We start from the raw sequence: 19,296 nt of genomic DNA on the forward strand, positions 1-19,296 counted from the left end.
GGCTCAAAGACACTGGTGTGATAAATAAATAAAATCCAAGGGGGCAAAGACTTTTCCTGGGTAGTTGATCTAGTTCGGTTGATTGAGTTGCTTCATTGTAAATTAAATAAATAAATCTTACATACAGAACAGGATGCTTTTATTTGCATCCCTTCGCCGCACACATATTAAGATCTCATGTAGCTGCAATCTCACTGTAATTGTTTCATCTGTAAAATCATTAGCAAATCTAATCTGACACATGCTGCACAGTCAGCTCAACACACACACACACACACACACACACACACATACACACACACACACACACACACACACACACACACCCACACCCACAACCACACACACACAGCTCGAAAGGCCACAATAACAAAAACAATCACACCTCCCTCAGTGTCCCAGTGCCCCTCCTCCAGATTACATCCTCTCCGTGTTTTCATGCCGTCACCATCATTACACTGAACTACCTCTGACCTGCATGAATGCTGAGCTGTTACATAATGATAAATATGTGTACACACAGTCAGACACACGTATGAATAAAGATAAACACACACTCGCACAAAATCCCCTCTTGCCTTGATTTGATGTGTGATATAATCTCGCAGGGCTGCATATTGATTTATTTATAATCTACACTGGGTGGTGATGATTATACCGAAACACACGCATCGCACGCTGTATGAAAACAGCTCAGTTATTTCTGCAGAGTTTTCACTTGTCTTTTATACGAGTTTCACCCTCCTCCCGGGCTTGTTCATAAATCATCGCAGTGTCAGATGAGAGACAAAAAACACGTCGTTCATCGGCACAGTGCGAGGTGCACCGACGGAGAAAAGAGGGCAGACAGAGACACACAGAGACACATGAGAAATCATCTCACTGCTACTGAGCTGCAAACACATAAAAACGGAGCTTTTTGACAGGAGATGTACTTTTTAGTTAATCCTGGAGAATACATAAGAGTAGCTTTAATCCCCCAAATCTGCATCTATATGAAAGAGCATGACTAGTGAAGGAGAACATTGGGATAGCACAGTTGACAGATTCACTTCTAAAGTAAAACCGTCTCTCTAATCTCTGCTGAATGGCCCCGGCCCTGAATGGTGCCTCTGCAGAAGATTTTATGGTCCTTACACGCTCTCTAGTAACTCCTCAACCATCCTCACTGAGCTCCAGTGTATAAGAAACAACCCTCTTTACATATTTCACTCGATTTCTAGGTGGTTAGTTTATTAATGCTCTCTAGAATAGTTAAAAGACACTAATTAAAACGTTTAAGTTGCCAAATCTCCTTGGCTGCTTCTTATCCTGCCTTTCTCGCTCTTTAGTTTATTAAGAGGCTACACAGCATGGCAGTTCTCTTTTGAGTGATTAACAAAGACACTGTTTTTGCAGCTGAAGAGGTTTTAATGAAGTTTAGGTTCCAGACTGAGATGATAATTCTGTGGTGGGCGGGCGATGAGTGGCTGACTCAGTGTCTTGAGAGCTGAAGATAGCAGACTGGTGACAGAGGTGCATCCTGGAGCACAGGAGGAGTAGGCTAGCAGCAGGCAATCTGATGAGAAAGCAATAACATAAAGCACAAGGAACAAACTGGTCGGACTTAGCGTTGTGCCCGTAGGCTGAATGATCTGGAGATGAATGGCTGAAGAACCACAGTATACATACACTGCAGGCAGATGACTTGATGATGAGCAGGTGAGCAGGCTGAAGCAGTAAGGTGGTGGTAATGGGCGGAGCAGGTGAGGAGCACTGAGGATGGCCACGCCCAGAGACAAACAGAGAGAGAGAAACACAAGAAACACAAAGGCAGGGAACGCAGGAGAAACACAGGGAAAGGTAGACATGACACATGAGCTGAAAGTTTCTGTCCTGCAGCAAAGAGTTCACAGAACAGATCACTCTGTGCTGAAAGCTCAGACAGTCTTCAGGATTTAATCCTTATTTATGTATGATATAACATTTTGCAGTCAAAATATGATTGAACTTTTCAATGAATCATTTAATCACAATCACTTCAGCTTTGCGAGAGGGGGAGATGTCTGTTTAGAGGGATAGTTCAGATTTTTGGACACCAGGTTTTATGAAATACTTGTTAGTAGTGTCGTGGATGCAAAGCTATTAGCTAACTCACCGAGTCCCATGGTCGGAGTTCTGGCCGGTTCTGAACGTCGAATAAGTAGTTCCGGCGAGATGCCAGGGTCATGAACCCAAAAAGTTTTACCCTACAAAAACAACACGCAGGCAGTGGTGATCCATTTTCATCACAAAATCATCGTCCTAGGATTTCATATACTGCAGCGTTTTTTTGGCACTATTTTCTCTCTTGAACAATCCAGTATCACTACACCAGCAGGAGGCCGGTTTCTCAGGTAGAGCCGACCTAGTAGCCGTTTCATGTTCGTGTCATCGTTGAAGTAAACATGTCGGACTATGAAAGTGATGAGATTTATCTTTAACAACGGATCCAACGGGACCTCTAAGGGCACGACATTCTCATTACTACATCCAGGGAAATCACAAATTAGCAGCATTCTGACATGTATTTTCCTCTGTGACAACAAACGTTGTCTCACATGTTACCAGTTTCGGCGTGTTCTCTTAGATACAGCTGATAGTGATAGTACTGATATGCTAAGTCTTGGCTCTAAAAGTAATGCTACGTTTCTGCCTGTTAGCCAGACAGATAGCCAGACATGCTAACATACCTAGCAGCAATAGAGCAGATGGTCTAATTAGGTCCTTAGCTTTAACTTTAACTTTCTGAAAGATGATTAAAAGAAATGGCCGTCTTAAGTCTTTATATGTCTCTTAATTTGGACCCAATTTGCTCAGCTTATCACCAATAAACAGTATGTTTCCTAATATTTGGCATTAATAACTACTTAACAGTGTAACTATGTTGTTGAGCAGCGTGTGTATGGCTGGTACTGTTTTGTATGCAGATGCTTGCAAATGTAGACTCATTACTGGATCTTTGTCTGTGTGGCAGCTGTGAGCTCTGCCAGGGGTGGAGGGCAGATGAAGGATGAGTGCACTGCTGTTGTTGAGAGAGTGTGTGTGTGTTTGTGAGTTAGTGAGTTCCTGCACGTGGTACATGGTAGTAAAGCTGGCACAATGTTTCCTCGCAGGCACAGTCCCTCACTGCTCGGGCATCCTGAGACGTATGTCAGAGAGTATTAATTAAACGACAGCAACGCACTCGTCTTCCTCTGGTGCTCCGACTCAACTGCTCAACACACATTACAAATATTTACCAGAGGAGACAGATATCCCCTCGAACAACCCCTGTGAGCTGCTTCTGTTCCCTAACTTCATTACTCCTTTAGTCTTTTGTTCTTTCTTTAAGGCAACGATCCGCATGCTCTCTTAAAGAAAACAGTCACGGCTTATTTCACAATGTGCATAATGTGTTGGAGCTCCTTTCTGTGCCGGGGCCAGTGTGAGGATGTGAGGACAATTATTGTATGACTAAAATCTGGTAGGGACGACACAGATCCCTAAAAAGCCTTAGAAAAGCCGCAAGTTATATCAAATCCTCCTGATAAGAATCCAGAAACTAGAGGGCGGCTTTGTTGGTTTAAAACAGGAGGGGAATAGGGGTACACTGAGGTAAAGGCCTGGCCTTCATGTGTTTGGGTAGCCTCCCCTGTTTCGATCTTCACACCTTGCTTCTCTTGAGATATTGAGATATACCTCTGCTGTACCTGCACACAGTGTCCCGCCCTGCCTCTTTGAGTTTTTAACCTGCAAATAGTTTTCACAGCAGCAGGTGAGCCGCACTTGGAGTAGACTTCTCCTTAAAGCTCCTGTGAGGAGTTTTTTTTGCTGGTTGTGAAACAGACTGAAATTAATTCTGATGAATCTGTACGAGCTATAAAAGCAAACCAGACCATCAGCGACAAGATTGAATATTTCTATCTAGTTATTTTTAATGCCTGAAACTGCTGTTGGGGGGGAGGTGTCAGACGAAGCGATTAACTGCACGCTGACTTTGTTTACATTTTCCAGTGCTAAAATTTAAAGTGAGCGATACATATGACTGTTCAAGAAAAAAAACCCACCACTTAAGCATGTACAGGACAGAATCAGAGAAGAGATTAGAGGTACGGCTTTGTCCACAGGGGGCGCCAAAATCAACACAAACCGAAAGTTCGTCACAGGAGCTTTAAAGACGTTTGCCGAAACAAACTAAACCAATGTGGTTATAAATGACACGGTAACTACACAGCTGCACTTAAAAGCTTTTAAAATAATGGCATAAGAAGATCCATATTTAACATGGATTTATAAGAAGTCCTCTCTCTCTCTCGCTCTGTGTTTCTCTGACGAGCATGTGAAGAGACGCTGCTCCTGACAGGTAAACAGCAGTGGAAGATAGGAGGGGAGGATTTTCAGTAATCATTCACTCGTGGATGAAGATCTTGGACAGGTAAAATAAGATACTTGGGATGTCACGTAGATCATCTGTGTTTGGGGAATGTTGGGCATGTCGGAGGGGCTGTGAGGTGACAACAGTACCGGGTAATTGTCCCCAAACATTCAGCTCGGTTTAAGTCTACTTTCTGAAGTTGAACAAATTATGGTCGTTGCTCTTTCTTCCAGTGGTAGACTGGAAAAGATTCCTCATGGTTAAACTCCTGCTTGCTGCTCATGGGGTCACACATGGCTCAGAGCAGAATCAGAACAGGAAGCGTCTGTCAGTACCAGTACCATCAGCACGACCCATCTGTGAAAAGAGGAGTAAAAGGAAAATCATTTGGTGATGATTTACCCGAGAGCGAAGAAGAGATTGTTACGGCAGACATATTGAGTTTGTTGTTGGGCGATGAATGAAGCTGTTAAAACTTGTACAGAAAGCAGGGACACATGTGACACAGTAATGGCTCTTCAGTTATAAAGATAAGTCTGTCTAATGGCACCTGGTCAGTAAGTCGTTCTAAAAGGTACTTCAGCTCTGGGAATCTTTATTTGGGATTGCCATCTGAAGCGCTCTCTTGTGTGCGCGCGTGTGTGTGTGCATGAGAGAAACACTGCTCGTTAATAAGTTTGTGTTTTCATGGACAGATGTGTGTGTTCATCATGTGACGACGCCCACAGGCAGCTGAGTAAGCTGTCACAGTGTGTACAGTGTTTCCTGCTGTAAACACACACAAATGAAAGAGGTGGTGCTTTTAGCTGTCATCACCTGCTGTCATGTCTGTGGAGCAGTGCTGCAGCTATCAGACTGCGCTGTTTGCAGAGAGCTGCAGTCAGGATGTGTGTGACAGGAGGAGGAGACTCGTCTTTAGCACGATGATACAGGGTCAGCACGAGGACAGAGCTCAGTGTTACCTCACATGCTCTTAAACCTTCCTGATGGAGGTATCTGAGATGTGAGATGATGTGAATTTTTAAAAATCCGATGTATCCCTTTACAGAGCTTTCTAGATATTTTGAGCTCATTGTTTTGGTTCACATCCCTCTGATAGTGTAAGTGTTAGTGATAGTCGCAGATTTAAGCACAGAAGCTGATAAACCGTCTGTTGCTAAACACAACAACAGACTGACACAGTTACAGATTAGCTGGTGAAGGCAGTGGAGCAGTTGAAAGCAAGATCTTTTTTCCTGAGGTTCATGGAAACTAAAGGAGCGTGAACATTGTACCTATATCAGTTGGACGGAAAAAGGACGAATGAATGGTGAGTTCTTTAAGGACTTGTTGACTTGAATTGTTTGCCAACAAAAACTAGTCAGAAAAACTTGATCCAGCGGCCCCCATGAGGGCAAAAAAATCAGCTACTGCTGGTTACAACAATCTGACTGTGAAGTAATCACTTACAGTGTTAGAGATGATGGACATAATCTGCACTCAAAAGATTATCTGAAACTAATCAGGGATGGTCATGATCAGTCTAAGGTAGTGAAATTAAGTTAGGCACTCAGCAAAAGAACCCTGGCTGTCAGAGCACCTCTGTGTCAACCCTCTGCGCATCTAATCGGTGCAGATGAGCCCGTGTGCAGCTTCGTGGCATGCTAGTTTAGCCGCTACAACAGCAACTTGCCCGTCACAACACATTTCATTTCAACAATTAAGGATACGAACTTAGCGGTCTGAAAAATTCAGTACCGTTCACACCTGGCAATTTACTTTCAGCTGATCAACTAATTAATTAGTGCCCATCTTCATAAATGATTATATTTATACACAAGATGCAGGCATGAGTTCAACATTACATTGCCACCATGTTTTGTTTTTGTCAGAGGGTTTTGGGGCCTCATGTGCCCCCAAGTTGTTGTAGGTTTTAATTGTACCAAAAACGCAGTAAAACAGCTGCGTTCCTATTGACATGATTCTGATTAAATGAAGGACTAACACTGACCTGCAGCTTTACTTTCCCCCACAGAAGCTTTGGTGTTACTCATCTTTGAAAACATGCTCTACAGTCCCTCCTCAGGCTGTGACCACAGGCCCGTAATGAAGCACAGATCTGTATGACTGTAAGGAGTTAGTCACAATCCACTGACTCAACCCACAGGGGGAAACTCAGCTGGACAGAACTACCGCACTCCCCTCCTCTCTTTCTCCTGTCCTCTGCACCAACAAAATCCTAACAAGCGCTGGCTGACTTATCTCTGTCCCACCATCCCTCATCTTTGTTTCCCTCATTGCTTCCTTTTGCTATTATCAATCCAAGTTTCCGAGGCGAGTCGCATACTAATACTGCTCTCGGCTCTCCTCCCTCCACACTGCAGAGGCCCGGCTCCACAGCTTTGCGTCTGGTCAATCCTGTTTAGTTTACAGCCTCTGCATAGATACGGTAATGTGATGTGACTGGACTGATAAGGACGAATTGATTCCTTTATCCTGCAGAGTTTAGGGAAGGGAGGCCGAGAAATCAGATCCCTCAGTAGAGGACTCGGCAAACAGTCATAGAGGGTACAGAAAATATGGACGGGGTTTAGTTACGAAGGATTTGAACCAAGCCCTCCCGATGTGATTGGATTACTCAAAGTGGGCAAGAAGCAGAGATGTGAAGAAAGCATGGAGCTCAGGAGCTGCAGGACAGTTAAGCCGCTTCCCACTGGTAAAAAAAAAAGCTTTTTTGCTTAATGGGAAAGGTTACAATCGGCATTCAGACTCGGGTCAAGTGACTCTGCAGTAGACCTGGGTGATTATCGCCCCGGCTCCAATCGGCATTAATGGGAACACAAAACCACGCTAATCTCCTGCCCCTTTCCAGAGCGATGCTACCCTCTGTCGATAACTTTTGCGACTCCTCGTCATCTCAGCTACAGTTCCCCCAGTCTCCGTCCGAGCAACGCTCGAACATCGTTCAAGATTTGTTGCCGCCTGAATTTGATAAACAGACTGAATGAGATTTAATAAAGACCAAACCCCCGTAACATCTTCACTGTTTACTAACCCTGTTTGTGGCGCGTTTGTGATGTCAGACGGTGACGCAGCAGAAAAGAAACCGTCAGGAGTATACTCTACTGGCAAGGGATCTACTCGATCGTCACACAAACACCGCAGGTTAATCAATAGACTTTTATGCACGTATGTTTTTATTAAACATTCAGCTTTGACATCAGGATGCAGCTCATTGTTTATTAGCTCAGTGAAGATGTTTCTATTGAAACTGCCTCAGCATGAGTGGATGATATTATACTCTGTATGCAGAGTTAACCTCGTGTTGTTTACAGCTTCCCCAGGGCAGATCAAATTTCTTCTTTAATTAGGATGAGCACCTGCATGTTGTCAACAACAGGTCAGCCCTTTGATCTCACTGTGTTGTTATGCTGCTCTTCCACAGCACAATATTGGCTTATCTTATAGTATAGTATTAAAGTGTGCCAGGGATGAATTTTGAAAAAATATCTAATCGTGATTATTGTGACTAAAATTTTGATATGATTTGCGATATTAAAGGGAATGATAATTTTTACTCTATTATTCTCATTTTCATTGAAAACATATTAAAATGATTTTTGCAGGGATCTGTACCAAACAAAGATATTTGATACTTACGTCTCTGTAAGATGTGTAGGCTTGAACTTCTCTGCAGCACAATATTAAATCAAAATGTAACAAATATTGCTTCTCCTGTAATTTGAAAATTGCAGTCATATCGCGATTTTGATAACATTTTGTTTCATTGTTCAGCCCTAGTGTATGCTATGAATGTGTATTTTAGATCTTTCTGTCTTTTCAAAGAAGCTGCACCAGACCACTTAACTATACTACAGATTTGTAGATGAAAGATTTCTTCTTAGTCACTATCTATCGCTGAATGAGGTAACACAATGGTGATTGAGCCTATGGCTCACTGAGGTAAGCCTTTGCATTTGCAGTATATTATTATTATTATTATTATTATTATTATTATGGACTGGGTGTCTGTGGCAACATTCGCAGAAAAAATCACAAGTGGCGCCCAGTGACACGTTTTCCATCACCCAGCAGTGGTTGGTCTGCTAGAGAGGGTAGGCGGAGCTAAGCGGCTGCTTTTCCGCTGTGCGAGTAAACAGTAATCTACTATGGCTGAACAAACAAAGAAAAGATGGATGACTACAGATACAACTTCAAAATTAAGTGAAGTGAGAAAACGAAACGATTTTGGCGCTCAGATGAAGGCAAACAGTCTAAAAAAGCAGAGTTACAACCAGAGCCAACCGTGGACGTCTGGTTACCTCGGATGTTTGCGCCTGTAATTGCCTTTTATCACCATTAGGTGCCGCCAAATACAACAAAACTTAGAAATTAGAGATGATATCTTTAACCTTTTAATATCAGCTCAGCTCATTTTGGTAACTCCAGAGGTAATACAAAAACACATTAGATATGACCAACTATCAACCCGTAAACCTTCAAAACGATTGGATCCCAGTTTAGTTAGTCAACGCAAGTACAGCCGTACCGTGCTGTGGACAAATCGGTGATTGAAAACCTGATGTTCTCGTTCAGTGTGGTCAAAAATATCAGCAGCAGAAAAAGCCAGCTTGGACACAAATGGATTATGACTCGGACACTGGTTGCTTACCTTTTGGCAAAAATAAAATTCATGCATACTGCATGAAAAACTCAGCTGTCCTCACAGCACGGGGCAAGAGGGGATGTTACTGAGCTGTCTCTAGTCAGATAAACCACTGATATTAGACTTATAATGAAAAAATCCATTCGCAGCATTTTAACAGCCTGTAATCAACGACGTCACGGCCCTGTTTCCTCATTTCTTACAGGCTTTGGAAGCAGCTCTCTCAAAGTGTTCTGTCTCTAAATATATTGAACCAAATCCTGCAAGTGAAACTAAAAGAGGGTTTGTGAACACAGTTATGAGTTTCATCTGGCTTCATTGATATGTATAATTGGTTATCATCTGCAAAAGAATAACCTTAACGAACATACACAGCTCTTGGTCCAAAACTCTTTGAATAACTTTTTCCTGACTGCAGCATTTATCATCTCTGTCAAAGATAAGAACGATGGTTGTTTTCGAAAACAAAAGAAACATGTCCTGAAAGAGTGAAGAGCTTCCAGTGCTGCGGAGCCTCAGCAGGTGAAAGAGTTGTGACTGAGGTCGTGACAGTCTGATGCACTCGACTGACTTTGCGCCACACTTCGCAGCGCTCCTTCTGCCCTCTCACCTTCGCTTTGAAAACAAAGAGACGGAGAGGAAACAAACCCCTCCAGACTCTCACAGAAGAAAATGTAACTGAACATTGAAATACCTGGTTAGCATGAACGACGCAGCACATAACGACACAGTTTGGTCTCTATTTGACCCAATTACAAAGTTCTTTCCAGGAAACTTCTGAGAGATTAATGCTCACGTAATGATTAAAGTCAGACCGTGTTCTCTCTGCCTAAAGACAGACAGATAATACTGATGGAGAAATGTAAATAATTGAACTTGCTTTCCATATTCATCTTTCTGTATCTTTTATAATCTCCATATTCAGTCAGTGCATGTGCACAGTGAAGTTGAAACAGACTATCTCTAATGGAAGCAGGCCCTGCCACCACCAAGGCCCCCTCCATCAGATTATTCAGCCCCAGATTAATCTGACAGAGTGCTCCTGGGTAATTTAGTTGTTCTGATCTAATTGGCAGCGGGCTACACGCTTAATTTAAGACCATATATCAGCTTTCCCTCCCACGGTGATACTTTAGTTTGGCAGCTAAAGGGAAGAAGGAAAGAAGAATAGAAGGTGTACCTGGACTCTTAAGTTACCTGGGATCTCTGCGTCCTGTTTGTGTCATGATTTGAATAAGAAACGGGGATAAGTGTCGCGTGTAACCTGAGCTTCTGAAAGCAAACACCTGCGGACATGAACTTGAGTGTGGCAACGGATGTGTATCACAACTCCAGTAGCGCTGACCGTGACCTTTTGACCTCTGATTATTGCAGTTAAAGATTCATTTGTTCTGCCTTCATACAGACCCACCTGCATGAAGACATAACTTAAATCCATGTGTGTGTCTGTGTGTTTCACAGAGCGGCAGAACCACGCTCGAGAGCTGGTGAGGGAGGCTGACCTGACGCAGTGGGATGCTTTAGTCATCATGTCCGGAGATGGACTTCTGTTTGAGGTAAAAAGAAATACATGCACCTGTTTATTGTGTTATTATACAAGGACATTATAAAACAAATGTCATCACAATTATGAACAAATGCCTGACAAATATGATTACTTTAGATGTGCATCACCACTTAGATTTATCAGTAAATGTCTCATTAAGTGTAAGTTGCCAACTTGACCCAAATTTCAGTCAGTACTATAAATGTATTTGATTTCAACACCATGCCCCTGCTTGAATATCCTAAATAGTTAATATTTCTATCTGCCCACCTGAGGAAACCTGTATTTTCTGTGTCTGTCAGGTGATTAATGGTCTGCTGGAGAGAGCCGACTGGGAGGAGGCCATCCGGACTCCACTGGGTATCCTCCCTGGTGGATCAGGAAACGCTTTGGCAGCATCAATACATCACTACTCCGGGTGAGACACTCCTAAATGAAACCAATCTTCAGCGCCCTGCTGAGACCTGTAATGATACTGTAGGTTTGCGCTGAGGCACTTTTTATACTGCTCCTCCTGTTTGTAGATCTCATTTAACTTTTTCTTCAAGAACTTTATTTATATTTACATAACCATGAAGTAGAAATAAGCTGGTGTGGTTTTAGTTTTGTGTCTCTCATGGCTGCACAGACATGTCACTTCCAAGGCTGGGTGAAGTGACAACTGACTGCTGTAGAGCTTTTATGACGAACTTATTAGTCACAACAGAATTAATCTGCAACTAAGTTGATAATTAAATAATTGTTAATCTATTTTTTTTAAGTAAAGATGATCAAGTACAGGATACATCTAAATATACTTACTAGCTGTGGGGCGGTTGTTTGAGTTAAAAGAGACATCAGAAGACATCAGTGCTGCCTTGTAGCATAATTACTGTATCATGACTAATCCACAATTTAGAGCTCCACAGAAACCAGTTGAACCAGTAAGGTGACAGCAGCTTTGGGTCACATCATTACAGGCACAGTGCTTTGAGTTTCAGTTGCCTGCATACAGTGTGTGCTTACTGTATAGATACGTCCTGTTTACATCGGGTCATATAAAGTGTTGTGTAGTTTCAGCCAAAGATGTTAAAGATGTTCTCCCCCAAAATATCGGCTTCTCCTCGACCAGGTAGAGCGACCTGTGCCTAATGAAGGACATGAAGGACATGACCACAAACAACAAACCAGTGCAGCTGCCTGTCGGTTCTGTGCATTATTATTCCCAAGTGCAGTTAAAGGTTTGCAGGCATGGACATGCTGTATGTAATGACTACAACAACCTTAAGTCTGGTACACTTCAGTGCAGCCTATTGTACTGATGGTCAATACTATCATCATAGTTTATACATAACAGGTGTTTTCACCGTAGTGCAGGTCAAGTCCTGGGTGAAGATGTAATTATTAAAAATATAAATGCAGTAAATTTTTAATGTAGACGCACATTAATTTGCTTTGTATAATTGAGCCTCAGACGCACACGGCTCTGCCTTCTGGTGCTTTTCAGAGTAAAATGCACTCATCTGATCTATTAATCATTAATGAGCTAATCTAAGTGATTGCTTGGAGTTCATTCGACCAGAACAAAGAACAGAAAGGAGGAGATGAAGCTCAGAAAGAAAGAAGGACAGAGGAACAACTACAATAACCAACAACTGAACTGGTTCAGAGGTGGAGCGACTTCAGTAGGTTACTCTACAGTGAGCAGTAAATGGACATTATGAACAGACTCAGTATTTGTATGAAACAGATTCATAAGTAGACATCAAATTATCACTCAAGCCTAAACATGTTGAATTTCTTTACAAACACTTTAGCGTCAGTTTGTCCCACGCAGGGCAGATAGATGTCTAATTGGTCTTTCCTTTGACTTTGTTTTATTTGTGCCTCAAAAAATTGCCGACCTGATCACGCATATGGAGCGTAGACTGTATGTAAAAAGTGGATGTAGCCACCGTCACCCATTGGTTCATAACATAGATGGTATAAAAAGATGGATGTTATCTTGAGTTAATTTAATTGATCTCATTATCAGAGAAAACAAATTCTCAAGAGATCAAAGGATAATTATGGAAAACTAGAAAATGAGTTGGTTCATGTGATCACGTGTGATTTCAGTCTTTCAGGTCTCATGATTGAACAGTGGTTGAAGATCAGTAGGTGTTGATCAGTAATGGATACTCCTGTATTTGGCATTTAAAGTTCAAATCAGTTCCTACGGTTGTCACGACAACATCTACGCATGCTGGAAACATGGAGGAAACAAACCTTTTTATGGACTATAAATAATGGACGTAGCCGCAGTGAGGTCACCCATTGGTTTCTCAACTGTGTAAATGAAGCTGAAATACGTTTTCTGGAGCTACAAGTGACCATCTTTGGATGAGAGGGCTGTGCTGTAGAGGAGCGAGGGGTTGGCAAACACCAAGCTATCAAAGCTAAACAGTCTGTGTGTGTGTGTGTGTCTGATCCACAGACTGTATGAAAAGATGGACACCATGACAGCTACCTAAAAGTGAAGCCAAACCCTCTCTATCGCCCCCTGCTGACTGGCTGCAGTATAGCTCATAAAGCCCGCCTCCTCCATGTTAACAGATGGGACATGAGTCAAACTATAAAATCAAAATACACGCCAAATGAGAGGAAGCGTAACTAAAACAATCACTACAGTCATTGAAGTTTCCATATCTGTGAACATTAGCCTCAGACCAACACAAAGCAGCTGTTCTGCTGTTAAACACACTGGAGTGCGGGGTCCTTGTTCTGTTTTGCTGTTACTTAAGTGTGTGTTTTTGGTTAGCAGAAGTGGCTATGGCCACCCCCGCCGATCTCTACTGCGCAGACTCTGGCTCCAAATGACGTCACCATGGCATGACGGCAGCGCCTATCATGGGGGCTATTTTGGCATCAATTAAGTGCAATGAGAGCAGATGGAGACGCATCGTCCATCTATACACAGTCATTGGTTCATGAGCTTCTATTTTGGAGCCTTAAGTTTAGAATTAGTCCAGCTGATTGGTTCATGATCTATAGTGCAGAAAATGTTGTGGCCCTCAGTGACTGTATCATTTTAACAACACTGCACCTTGGCCTTCTCTATTCCACTGTAGGTGTTTGGTGTAGTGTCCTGAAGACCTGCTCTGTGTTTCTGCTGTTTGTGTTTCACATACTCCCTTTGTGCTCCGAAGTCACCTGGAGTCGTGGGGGAAATTAAAAAATAGCTGGAGTGCTTTGAGGCATCTCCTCTTTAAGCTGCTGCTACTGTTTGTAGGTCACCTTTATCTTTATCTTGCCCTTTTACAACTTTATTTTGAAATGTCAGAGTGTATTTTTTCTTGCCTTACAAAAACCTTTATTTCTGACTGTATAAAGAGTCACAATCAGTCAAGTCACAGCCACATTCATTCATCACTTTGGCTGCATCTGTCACTCAGCTTCATCAAACAATGGACATCCAGCCAGAGCGCCCGCCACAATGAGAGGAAGGGACCAGACTCTGTATTGTTTACTCTCCTCTCACACTCCCGGGGCATCCAGAAAATCTCTCTCTCTCTCTCTCTCTCTCTCTCTCTCTCTCTCTCTCTCTCTCTCTCTCTCTCTGGTCGCTGCAGGCTGTCCTGCCGTGGCCCTGGCCGCGGTGTATCTGGTATTATTCCCCTCTGAATGTCGGGTTCACTGAGGCTGCGTGGATCAAACGAGCGACATCTAGAATGTATCTGTTATTATGTGATGCAGTGAACAGGTTCGCTGAGTGAGGGTTTAATGTGTTTCTGTAAACAAACATAATAATGAGCAACGAGCTGGAACATCATCTATGAGTGAGTGACGCCTTCTGAAGTGACAGGTGTGACACTTTGATGTGAGTCTCCCTCCCCTGGTTGTTTATAGATGCTGCATAAACAGCTCAATACAAAGATAGGGTACAGGAAGTGTATTCAATTGCTGGTTGTGCTAGCTAGAATAAATCTATCTATATACGAGAGGCATTAAATGAACAGGTTTTTTTTTGTTACACTGACTGACGAGCTCTCTCAGCTTCATTAGCCTGGTAAATAACCAACTGCAGTCAGTCACCACCACCACAAACTCTTCTCTATGCAGAATACAGAAGCTAAACTCGCTCGTTCACCAGCTAATGGATCAGATCAATGACTGTACATACAGATGGACAACGCGTCTCCATCTGCTCTCATTGTACAAAATTGAAGCCAATGTAGCCCCCGTGATAGGCGCTGCCATCTTGCAATGGTGACGTCATTTGGATCCAGAGCTATTGCAGTAGAGATCGGCGGGTGGAGCCGCCGTAGCCATTTCCACTAACCAAAACGCACCCTTAACTTACCTAAAGATGCAGCAAGGATCCTGCACGTTGACATATTTAACAGCAGAACAGCTTCCGTTCCTCCTCCACTCTGCTGAACAGATCGGCTGCAGGAGCTCAACAGAGCTGTCAATCATCCTTTTCCCAGCATCAAATAACTAAATTAAACTAAACTAGTCATAAACATGAACACTTGGCCGTAAATCAGCATGATAATAACGAGCTATAATGACAGAAACCATGTGTGAAAAACATTTATTTGACGTGCATTTTGATTTTGTAGTTTGACTCATGTCCCATCTATTAACATGGAGGAGGCGGGCTTTATGACCTATACTGCAGCCAATCAGCAGGGGGTGCTCCAAATGTTTTGGCTTCACTTTTAGGGAGCTGTTATATTTTCCATCTTTCTATACAGTCTGTGGATCAGACTCACACACACCGACTGTTTAGCTTTGATAGCTTGGTGTTTGCCAACCCCTCGCTCCTCTACAGCACAGCCCTCTCATCCAAAGATGGTCACTCGTAGCTCCAGAAAACGTATTTCGGCTTCATTTACACAGTTGAGAAACCAATGGGTGACCTCACTGCGGCTACGTCCATTATTTATAGTCCATTAGGTCATGGTTACTACCAGAAAACAAAAGGTTTGTTTCCTCCATGTTTCCAGCATGCGTAGATGTTGTCATGACAACCGTAGGAACTGATTTGAACTTTAAATGCCAAATACAGGAGTATCCATTACTGATCAACACCTACTGATCTTCAACCACTGTTCAATCATGAGACCTGAAAGACTGAAATCACACGTGATCACATGAACCAACTCATTTTCTAGTTTTCCATAATTATCCTTTGATCTCTTGAGAATTTTTTTCTCTGATAATGAGATCAATTAACTTGTGAACTCAAGATAACAGCATCAAAACCGACATAATTCTACATAGAAAGACGTAGAAATATTATGTCTTCTTGACCTTTTTAGCAAACAGTGATCAGAAACAAACGGAGCTGCTGAAATGTAGATGAGTCGGTTTGGAGAGTCAAACTGGTGAATACATTCAGGGTGATGAATATGGAGATATCTGCAGGCCAACGCCAGCAAACCCCACTGAGACGTGCAGTCGGCACTGTAATTGGCTGTGGGTGGTAACAGCAGGCAAATCTGACTGTTAGCGTGTGTGTGTGTGTGTGTGTGTGTGTGTGTGTGTGTGTGTGTGTGAGGGGTGTTACCATGACCTTCCACCCCGGTCTCCACTCTCACAGATGGGGTTGTCTTTGTCTGAAGGCCCAGAGGCTGATTCTGTCCCACCTCCCACACTTGTCCCTGAGCCTCCTGTTTTTATTGAACCTCCCCCTCTGACTGCCCCTCACTCCCTTCATTGCTTTGGGGGCCTCCTTATCTCTCTCTCCCCTCTGTGTGTTTTAAAATTACACAATAAGGTCACAGTTACCCCAGCATTGTATAACGCTCCTCTTAAAGCTCTCTGCCCCGAAACACTCGCAGCCTCGACCCACTTCCTTGTTTTTATTTTGGTGTCTGCGTCTTATTTTTGGGGCTGGAGTTTTAACTTGTGTGCTGATGTAGAGGCTAAAATAATTCATCACTTAATTGATTTTGAAGGAACATAAGCTGCTTATATAATGTGAGAATTTGCTGCTTTTCTGATGATAGTGAAACATGAGCATCTTAACTTCCTGTTTCTCAAGTTCACATCTTTTAACAACATATTTTCTGACATTTTCACAATGAACTTCAGTCACTCACATAAATAACTTTCTTTTTATTATCCCTTTTATTTAAGGAGTCTCATATTACATGAATCTCCTTTCGAGTAGTCAGGGAAGGGAACAATGTCTCTAACTCTGTCTCCTCCTTTGCGTCCGTCCTGCAGATCCTCTCCCGTGTCCAGCGAGGAGCTCCTGCTCAGCTGTGGCTTCCTGCTCTGTAAAGGACTCGTCTCCCGCATGGACCTGGTCTCCGTCCACCTCTCCTCCAGCCCTCGTCTCTTCTCCTTCCTCTCGCTGGCCTGGGGCTTCGTAGCGGACGTGGACATCGAGAGCGAGAAGTACCGTCATGTCGGAGCGGCCCGGTTCACCGTCGGCACGCTGGTGAGGCTGGCGTCTCTCCGCGTCTACAAGGGCCGGCTGTCCTACCTGCCTGTCCTGGAGGACTACAACAACCAGAAGGGTTCAAGGAATAACGTGACCCTGCACTGCAACAATCAGACGCTCTCGCTGGATCTGAGTCAGCCGTCCAGAGACTCTCCCTGCCAGAACACCTTCCATAACTCCTGCCACTCCAACAACTCCCTCAAAGTGCGGAGGGCGGAGAGCACGCCGTCTAGAAGCGCCACCAAAGCCCAGAACGGCCCGCCGGACTCCCTGCTGCTGCCTCTGGACCAGCCACCGCCTGATGACTGGGTGGTGGTGGAGGAGGAAGACTTTGTCCTCATGCTGGCCATGTACCAATCCCACCTGGCGGAGGACCTGTTCGCAGCACCGGACGCCACCTCGGACGATGGTGTCATCCATCTATTCTACGTCCGAGGGGGAATATCTCGCACCGCGCTGCTGAAGCTGTTCCTGGCGATGGAGAAAGGCGCACATGTGGCCACAAACTGTCAACATCTGGTGTACGCTAAAGTGCGGGCGCTCAGGCTGGAGCCGTTTTCCCCCAAAGGGATCATCACAGTGGACGGAGAAGTGGTGGAGTACGGGCCAGTGCAGGCGGAGGTGCACAGAGGCCTGGGCAGATTAATCACTGGATGAACTGAACCAACAGCACGCCGGCTTTTATCTGTGCTGATTTTAGTTTTTTAAATTAGAAATGTGCAGGTACAGAAGGAGAGCGATGGATGTGAGACTCACTCACTGTTAAATGAAATATTAGCCTCACAATGGTGCAAAGAAAACACCATGTGATGCAGGCTGCAATATGAGGACACACAAGGGCAATGTATGGAGACCCAAAAGTGTTTAATATTAAAATAACATGAAAAAACTAATAATAATAATAATAATAAACAGATACAAAAACATAATATTAATATATTTAAACTTAACTGTACAATAGTAAAATAACATTTATTTCTTAGTTTTCCTCTTTTTTTCAAAATAAGAGCACCAGTGACAGTTACTGGTAACTGGTTGTTTTATCTGTTGTGTGATTGGCTGCTGCTTAAATCTTAATTCATACTTTAGTGCTTTAATAAAATTGACTTGACTATTTAAGCAGACACAAAATCTCATCACAAACACTTTAAAGTCCTGAAACGAGGTCTGGTCCTGGGACTTGAAAGTGAAACAAAAAATTAATAATGCATCAAAGTGAATGAACATTAATCTGAACTGAGGCTGAAAATTATTCAGAACAATAATTTAACTGAAATATCTATTTATTTATTATTGAACAACTTGGGTCTCCATAGTCGTGATGGAGCATCATCAGCTAACACACACATGAATCCATCAGCATCTTCAGCCTCTGTTGTCTCATCTTGTTTGTCGCCGCATGAAGACGATTCTGTCACACTCACCTGAATTACAGCTTCTTATACGACAGAGGAGGGTGATTTATGTCCTCACTGCTCCTCTGCAGCACGCTGGAGACTGTGAGTTTGTGTGAGGCAGTAGATGTGAGGCTCTGTCAGTGCCCCGGTTTAACAGAGGTCACCAGGCTTTGTGACTGTCTATAAATCACAGAGAGCCGCAAACCTCAAAGTCAAGGCCAATAGTCCGTGACTTCAACTTTTGTATGGTTTGATGGTGCTTGTGAACTCCGATGTGAAACCCTGCTGAGTGCTGAGAGCAGCTTTGTGCTCCTGTAGAAGTGAAATGAATCCTCAGACGGCACATCGCTCGGACCATCCGTAAACATATCCGTTCTTATTTATTTTCTCACATCCAAAGTGTTTACGGTGGGCTGGATTAGGCTGGGTGGCCTTTAGGAGTTGCTTTGTGATTTTCTAAACAAACCATGCTACCTTAAATTTCACGTGCAGGTCTAGTATTTTCTGTATTTGATCATTAGATTTTATTCCAATATAAAGAGACAAAGAGGCAGCTGTGATGACACACATGTAAACAGAGTTAGAAACCTACATTAAAGCTTCCCTGTGGAGTTACAGATCTCGAGGATGGAGCAGCTTCTCTCAGCGATTCTCCATTTTGTGTATTTTGTGCATCTGCAGACGCAGGTGATGCTGCATCACCGATCCACGAGTGGCGATAACAAGACGAGATTTGCTGCCTCATGTTGTTTACAAAAGATCTCCACAGGGTCGTTTTAAAAGGCTTCAATGCTGTTAAAGTTTTAGTTTTAGTACTCACACGACTCATCACTCTTTGTTTCTCAATTCCCATTTAGATTGTGACTAAGGGACTTAATCACCAGAGTTCAGAAAGCTCTAACTGAGGTGGATACAGAC

At 43.2% G+C, this 19,296-nt stretch overlaps 1 protein-coding gene across 1 annotated transcript in view; it reads left to right on the forward strand.

Annotated features, from left to right (window-relative positions):
• Positions 1-17,856, forward strand: part of LOC138595180 (sphingosine kinase 1-like) — a 35,817-nt gene extending 17,961 nt beyond the window's left edge. The window contains exons 3-6 of the mRNA XM_069666529.1: positions 10,482-10,576; positions 10,869-10,984; positions 16,762-17,071; positions 17,201-17,856. Of these exons, the coding sequence (XP_069522630.1) occupies positions 10,482-10,576; positions 10,869-10,984; positions 16,762-17,071; positions 17,201-17,638 (959 nt within the window). The 3' untranslated portion in view covers positions 17,639-17,856. The remainder of the gene's footprint in view (positions 1-10,481; positions 10,577-10,868; positions 10,985-16,761; positions 17,072-17,200) is intronic.
• The last annotated feature ends 1,440 nt before the right edge of the window (positions 17,857-19,296 follow it).

Source organism: Semicossyphus pulcher, unplaced genomic scaffold (assembly GCF_022749685.1).
Source record: "Semicossyphus pulcher isolate SPU_LCO1_2020_fin unplaced genomic scaffold, fSemPul1.0.p SCAF_17, whole genome shotgun sequence".
In the NCBI taxonomy this organism is placed as follows: domain Eukaryota; kingdom Metazoa; phylum Chordata; class Actinopteri; order Labriformes; family Labridae; genus Semicossyphus; species Semicossyphus pulcher.